We start from the raw sequence: 8,114 nt of genomic DNA, 5'->3' as shown, positions 1-8,114 counted from the left end.
ATCTCTATTTTTCTTGGCTATAGTTTGGACTCTTGCTCCAAATGGGAGAAGATGGGGATGAATCCCTGGTGTCATAAGATTTTCTGCTTGATCATTCTTAAATCATGGGTTGCTTATCATCAGACTTTTCAGAGAATGTTGATTAATTCTATTATGTATCAGGCTAAATGTAAGCCCATCCTTCACCTTTACCAACTATATCAGACTTCTCTGTCTTCTTTAATGAATCTCTCATCACGGAGGTACCACTGATAGTAGTACTACTGGTAACTACTAGCCTTACCAATAAATAAATTAGGCTCAGACCTTTCGTGCTTCAGTTTTTCTTCATTGCAGGTTTTATTGTGACTGTTAGAACAATGTGTACACAATGAATATTTGCATGTGAATATATATTCGCACATGTATTTATGCATATACATAAATATATACATATGTAAATAAATGCAGACAGGCATTGTTACCTACCCATTTTATTATAAACCCTCCTTATATGCGGTTTTGAGAGCTTAATACAAAATTCTAAATGTAATAGACACCAGATTAAAGTGAAATTATAAGAAATTGTAGAATTTCTGAGGGGAAGGCACCTTAGAGATTTTTTATGCCAATCTTCACATTTTATATTGAACTTAGGGCATATAAATGACTTGCCAAAGGATGCATAGTAAGTTTGCATTGGAGTGGAGCTAGAAACTCTAGTTTCCTGCATCCACATACAGTGGTCTTTTCTCAAATCCCTGTTCTGTATCGGGGAATCGTAGGCATATCACTTTGATAATGTCACCTGAGAATGAATTAGTTTCTTCAGTGGTAATGCCACACTGTTGACTAACACTAAACTCACAAGTTAGTAAAGCACAGCTAAATGTCAAACAACAACAACATGAAGTTTTATATCTACCCATGCTTTAATTGTTTTAGATTACTGCAGAATATTTACATTTATCTGTATTAAATGTCAACTTACATGATTTAGATCATCTTCCTAACTCTTAAGCTCTTCTTAGAGACTATATAGCATTTTTTTCTATTCTGTCCAGAAAAATTTAAGGATCTTCCCTTCCAGTCTTAGTTTTTTTTATTTTTGTGAAGGTAAAAGAGGCCACCTTTTTCCTCAATTCTTACCTAGCCTTTAACTTCCAAAGGGGCAATGTCTCATACAAACTGATACCAAGGTTTCCCAGTACATCCCAGGCCGTTGCCAGTTGTAATGACCTATGTCTTACCATTGGACTCAGATGACTCTGGAGGAGAGAATGAGGCTGGTGACTCTGTACAGCTCTGCCTCACTAAAATCCAATTCACTTGCAACTCAAGACATCAGCTTGCTGGTATCATTTGTCCTCTTTGAGAATGAAAGATGAATAGCAACAACAACAACAACAGCAGCAAGCTCTTAGAAAACAAATCTGTCATCCTACATATACTTCCCATTATTGAGTCTTCTGTAAATTTAATACTCATGATATCTGTGTCATATTTTGTAAGACATTAATAACAATTTTCATCAGAATAGGGTCAAGGAATAGTCATAACTGCTTGGTGATATTAAACCATTTATCTCTGTTCAGTACATCTCAATGTTTAAACAGCTTTGAATTCTCATCTCTTATTCTCTGTATCACACCTTTCTAAAGAGATGTGAATGAATAAATAAATTAATGAAAAAATATACTAAGCATTTACATTATGCCAAGTCTTGTGCTAAGTACTAGAGATAGAAATACAAAAGCAAAGACAATCTCTACCCTGAAGAAATTTACATTTTTTTTGAGTGAAAAAGCATTTATTCAGTTCTTACTCTGTATCAGGCACTATGCCAAATTCTTGGAATACAAAAATAAGCAAACAAGACTATCCCAGTCATCACAAATCTTACATCCCAATGGGGTGGGGGAGACAACAGAAAGGGGGGCTAGGCCATGAGGAAGGGGTGGAGGACATGGGCATGTGGTTTGGAAAGAGTTGGGAAGTGGAATGGAGTGCTGGAGAGAGTTCATCTGTCAGAGTCCAGTGTCCCAGAGGCAGAGTCCAGGATCTGGAGTGAGGAGGAGGAGGAGGAAGGCAGATGACCGGATTACAGACAGCATTGTTTGGAAATATCTGGGAAAATATCAGAACACAGCCTTGTATTAGGGGATCTTTGAAAGACGTAATCTCATCCAATCCAGAGTGGCAGAGGGGATATCCTTCAAGGACTTGGGCTCTGCGCAAAGTTTACGGATGGCTTCCCAGGTCTCTTGGTATAGCTTCTCTCCCAAGGTGGCTTCCACCTGCCCACGCCAAGCTGCCAGCTTGGGCCGTCCCTCGAAGACATCAAAACCAGCATAGAAGGTCTGCATCAGCTCCTCCAGTGCCACCAAATCAGCCACAGAGATCTGCTCACCAGTGAGGAAGGGTTTGTCCTGCAGGAACTTCTGCTCCAGATGTTGTAGGGATTGCATCATGAAGGCTATGTTCCTGTCCACTTTCTGCTTGGGGATGTGGACATCAATGAGAGGGCCCAGCACCCGAATCCATAGCACTGAGCCAAATGTGCCTCTAATGGAGTCAGCATGCCAGTACAGATATTCTTCAAGCTGTGCCCGGGCCTGCAGATCTGGAGGATACCAGTGAGCTGGGGTGTTGTATTTCTGACTCAGGTAGTGCAGGATGGCTACACTCTCTGCCAAGGTGAAATCTCCATCTTTCATGGCCGGCAGTCTCTTCAGGCTGTTCACTTTGGCAAAGTCATCAGTCATGTGCTGCCCCCGGAATATCTGCACGCTCTGCACCTCGAAGGGGATGCGATTAACCTTGGCGAAGAAGTAGACGGCACGGCAGGGCTGGGAGATAAAGTCCAGGTAGAGCTTCATGGCCATGGCTGCAAAGAGCTGTGGGATCTGATCGGTGGGGGCAGAAATTTACATTTTAATAGTGGAAAACAACACACATAGTTCAGTGCTAAGTGCAGAACAAATTGAGGCATTTTGTTTCCAAAAGTAAAAAGAATGATGAGTGGGGCATAGAAATGCCTAGGTACACCTCCTAGGAATAATATATAGTTGAACTAATCATAGTTCCATAACTGGGGGTGGAAATAGGAAGTTAAATGAAGCAGGTTCAGTAACTACCTGAAAGTACAGGACAGATTGAACAGTCATCTACCTAGACAACCTAGGTCAAGAAATGAATATTTGAAGACAAAAAGGTTAGAACCCTAAAAGCATGGTTTCTGGTCCAGTCTACCTGTCAAAGACCTTAACTTGAAAAGGCCATAGACCCGCATTCCATCCAGTTGTCTTAATGTATATCTGGCCATAGGACCCAGAGGGCTCAGGAGGAGAAAGTGAGGCTAGTGACTTTGCACAGCCCTCCTTCACTTACATCAAATTCATTTGCATGTCACAACATCACCTCCCTCAAGAAGGAAAGATAAACAGCAGTAAGCAGCAGTAAAAGAGTCAGTGGAAAGACACCGAAGGATTAGAGTTCTATCCTTAGAAATTTTTCAAATATATTATTAAAATCCAAATGTTCTATTTCATTGGAATTGCCCTGTCAGAAAAGGAAAGGAGTTTAATCTAGCATAATCTGTTCTTAATGAAGTGGTGGTAACTCATAGAGATTACTACTTTCATTATTAAGAGATTTTTAAAAATCCACATTAATATTTTTTTCTAAACTTTTGAGAGGTTTTAATATCAAGTTAATTGATACATGAAATGATTTTGTAATATCTACCTTTCTTTTTTCAGTTAAAAATTCTGACATTAGTGAAACATTTTATTTAAGTAATCCATTTGATCAAGTGAAAATATACTTAATAAAATAGAGAAATATAAAAAATAAAAAGATGATGGAAGGATGGGCAGAATCTTGATAGTTCTTGCACCTTTAACTCTGTTTTTATTCATTATAGGTAATAATTTTGTTATTATTTTGCTTTGATTATCTGATTAAAGTACATTACTTTCCAACATTACCTTTTTGCATAAAAAGAATAACTATTTTCATTTACAGATCATCCAAATTATTTAGTCTTTTGTGAGAGGAAGAAAACAGTCATCATAAAACTATTCTCCAAAAAAACACTTGATTTTGGACTGAAATAATGAAAACAAAACAAATTTATTCACCACTTTCTGACAACTATCATAAAGGCTTGTCAAGATTTAGGTTCAGAGAATCCTGGATATGGAAATAAAGAAACATTATGGTCATCTAGTCTATCTACAGCCTGATGTGGTGAGGAAACTGAGACCCAGGCCTAGACAGGGTAAGTGAATTGCGCAAGGTTTCACAGACAGTAAGTGACAGAGGTAGAATTTTAATTCCTGATACCCTCTTTCTAAATCCACTGCCTCCTTCCTTTTTACATAGCATACCATAGATGTTCAATAAGGAAAAAAAATAATAAAATAAAACAAAACATTACCTGAATAATCCAGGAAATTCACTTACAAAAATCTCTCCATAATTATGCCTCTTTCCCCCCTCTATGTTTTGGTGGTATAAGAATGGATATTATTGTATCTCATTTTGCCCCCACAGATGTTCTCGAGAAATGATAAACATATCCACGGTGTTGAGAGCTTGTGATGAGCTTGCATATCCTGTTTTGCAAAGATGTTAGTTGAGCATATCCTGGCTTCAAGGAAACTAGAAAGGTTAGGATGTGACAAATGGCTTGGACCTGAGGGGTCATGCCCCAGTCACAAGTGTCCTCACTGTTGTGCCTGTGTAACTAACCTCAGGCATATTAACTGACCCACTTTAAGGTGCAGTTTTCCATCATTTTTTGATCATGGGACCTATGACTAGGGAGGGGGGAACACAATAAGAAGGGAATGTAGTAGGAGTATAAGAAGAGTTGTAACTTTGAGGAGTCTGGACCAATCCTGACTGATGGGAGGAGTATGACTACACTAATAGTATTAAAGTTGCTTTTTCTTCTGTATTGGTGTGTGTGTGCTGTTTGGGAACAGCATACCTGCTTTCTCCCGAGAAGCTAAATAAACACCTTCATCTATTTCTGAGTTCTTTCCATAACAATGTGTCTATCACATGGATCATCCTGAGAGCTGGAAAGCAGGGAAGCATTGGACTGTGGCAGCATGCCCCAGCTTACTCCCTGACCTTGCCTGGGAAGTCCTGCGGTCCTCACAAGCATGTTTCTCAAAATTTGGAGGCTTCTCTGGGATACGGGGTACCCCCCAGGAAGGGTAGAGCCATTTTGCCCCTTTTAGGTTGGTCCCAATATCCAGACTGAAAGGCACCTGATGTTCTAAGAATATGAGACCGTGTTTGAAAAAGAAGAGTGTGCAGATGAACGTGAGAGAAAAATTGAAATTGAATGGCTGGAGACTGCACAAATTAGGTTCACTGAGAAAGGTAGGAAATTCAGCATCTAAGTAATGCTTTGTCAAGTCTGAGATTCTTGGTTGACAAGTAAGGTTTGCCTAGAATGGGAAATAAGAGCTCTAAGAAAAAGGTACCTGGGGAGGACAAAGGGAGTACTCAAAGTATTTCTCTGGAATGCTTCTTAGAAAGAATGCTGGCTAACTGGGAAGACAGTGGGTTAACCCAGGATAAAGATAAGAAAAAGATGATGAAATATTGCTATTTTGAATGGCCAAGTGAACCAATTATTAAACCTTTGGTATTTTGGCCAGTTGTGGGGGCAGATGAAGATTGGATTTGTCAGGCTCTAAATTTTACATGTGAATGTTAAACTTTCCTTCAACCAGGAGAAGTCAAATTATGCTTCCTGCTGGAAGGGAGGACCCACAGCTATCAAAGTATTTTTAGTCAAAAAGGAGGAAAAAGACAAACTGTGGGACACCTTAGAAGCCCTCCCACCCCCTTATGGTCCTCTCCCATCTGCTCCCAAGAGATTAGTCCTAAAAGAAGAGGAAGGACCTTTGAAGGAAGGGAGTAGAGAGGAAAGAGGGAAAAAAAGAGGAATGAGGGAGAAAAAATTAGTGAACCATATAGGAGACTAAGGAAAGAATTAGTGCAGTGCAAAAAGGATCTAGAAAATTATCCTTTGCCTTCCACTTCTAAGACCACAATATACCCCTTAAGAGAGGTACCAATGGGAATGGGTGCAATGGGGTTTTAGGAAGGAGTTGAAGTCCTTTATTGAGGATCCAGTAGGACATTCTCAAAAATTGGACCAGTTTTTAGGGCCCAATACCTATGCCTGGGAAGAATTAATGTCCATAGTCAACCTCCTATTTATGGTAGAAGAAAAGGGTATGATTAGGAGAGCAGCCATGGAAGGATGTAAAAGGAGACAACCTCCAGGACCAGGAGTGGTAGATGCAGATAGAAAATTCGCAAAGGAATATCCAGGCTAGGATAACAATATTGAGTAACATTGTAGACACATGCAAGGTTTTAGAAAACCAGTAGTGGAAGGAATAAACGGAGCTGTACCAAAATCACAGAATATAAACAAGGCTTTTGAAATTGAACAGGGAAAAGATGAATCCCTTTCACAGTTTCTAGAGAGAATGAGAGAAAGTATCCTGGGATGGATCCTAAGAATCCTGTGGCACAAGGGATTTTAAAGGTGAACTTTGTCACCAGGGCATTGCCAGGTATAAATAGGAAGTTGAAAAATTAGACAGATAGAATAAGAGAGCAATGAATGAATTGTTGAAAGAAGCTCAGAAAATATATGTAAGATGGGAGGATGAAAAACAGAAACAAAAAGCTTGAGTTATGGCTAATGCTGTGAGGGAAGCCAAGCAGAAGCAAGAAGAAAAGGGGGATTATAAAAAGAAACAATTCTTAAGGGAGAATCCTAATAAAGGACATAGGGCTTCAGGACCTGGGAGAGGTGAGAATAGATGGGCAGGTTGGACTACCTGTTACCACTGTTACAAGGAAGGACATTACAAGAGAGAATGCCCTGAGTTGAAGAAGGAAGAATGGGTGGTTCCCCTCCTCTCTTTTGAGAAGGAAAATTAGGTGGGGTCTGGGGCTCTTCCTCTCCAAGCCTAGCAGAGAACCCCTAGGAAATCTAAAGGTTGAGGACAAGAAGGAAGATATATTGTTGTTAGTAGGCACCAGGGTAGAGAGATCTTCCCTTTCTACACTACCCTGTGGGGTAAGAATAGGGGAAAATACCTTAAAGGTTATAGGAGTTAAAGGGGAGGATCTCTTGGTACCAATCATAGAACAAACCCCAGTAAATTGGATGGATCAATAGATTTACACTCAATTTTGGTATATACTGGAAGCTGGGAGTAATCTGCTAGTAATAGACTTAGTGCAATTAGGGTTAGAACTGAAAGTACCAAACCACTAAGTGGTAGTTAAGATATGTCCCCTATTAACTCAAAGTGAAGAAGAGATAAATTCCAGAGTTTGGGCTGAAAATGGAGACAGGGAGGACTGGAAATTCAGCCCTTGAAGATTACCTTGAAGAACTCTGAAACTGTAGTATGTGGAAAATAATATCCTATTCCACTAGAAGGAAAGTGGAGATTGCAGCCAGTGATAAATTGGTAAAGGACAAATTGTTGAAATCCTGTATGTCTCCTTTCCTTTTTTTTAAACAATTTTTTTTTATTTTATCAGAACCCAAATACAAAATAGAGAAAAAATAAAAACATGTCATAAACTTAAATATGAAGTGAGAAAGAAAAAAAAGCATGTCATGTTCATTGCAGAACATAGGAGGATTCAAAATATATGTCAATGAATTTTCATTTCAAGAAAGCCAGTATGATAAATAATACACCTTGTGTTGAGAATTGTCCATCTTTTCTTTGCTTCCTTGTGTTTGCTTTTGTTCTTTGCTGTGTACTTTTTAACTTTGTTCTTTTTTCCCTCCCCTCACCCCCCCAGAAGGGTACAATATAATTTACAATATAATACAAGATATTTCTTGATATATACATACACTTATACACATATACATGCATATATAGACATATACCTTCCCAAACTTAATCTACTCCTGATCTTTGTTTTTTTATGTTTCTACATATCTTTTGTTTCCTATCCTTCCTGCCTCAATAATTTACTTCTACATGCTACACCACCTTCCAATTACTTGCCTATCTCCCTCCTCCACCAACCACCCTGCCCTCCTATTACTTTCCTTACCCCCTCTGATG

The 8,114-nt window shown here is 39.1% G+C and overlaps 1 protein-coding gene across 1 annotated transcript; it reads right to left on the bottom strand.

Annotated features, from left to right (window-relative positions):
• Positions 1–2,131: 2,131 nt before the first annotated feature.
• LOC118848102 (glutathione S-transferase theta-2-like) lies at positions 2,132–2,864 on the bottom strand. The gene has a single exon (XM_036756854.1). The coding sequence runs from the start codon at positions 2,862–2,864 to the stop codon at positions 2,136–2,138; it is 729 nt and encodes a 242-aa protein (XP_036612749.1). The 3' UTR covers positions 2,132–2,135.
• Between the last annotated feature and the right edge of the window lie 5,250 nt (positions 2,865–8,114).

This window comes from Trichosurus vulpecula, chromosome 4 (assembly GCF_011100635.1).
Source record: "Trichosurus vulpecula isolate mTriVul1 chromosome 4, mTriVul1.pri, whole genome shotgun sequence".
Lineage (NCBI taxonomy): Eukaryota > Metazoa > Chordata > Mammalia > Diprotodontia > Phalangeridae > Trichosurus > Trichosurus vulpecula.
Note: the sequence above shows the minus strand (reverse complement) of the source record. Positions and strands in the feature narration are given on the sequence as shown.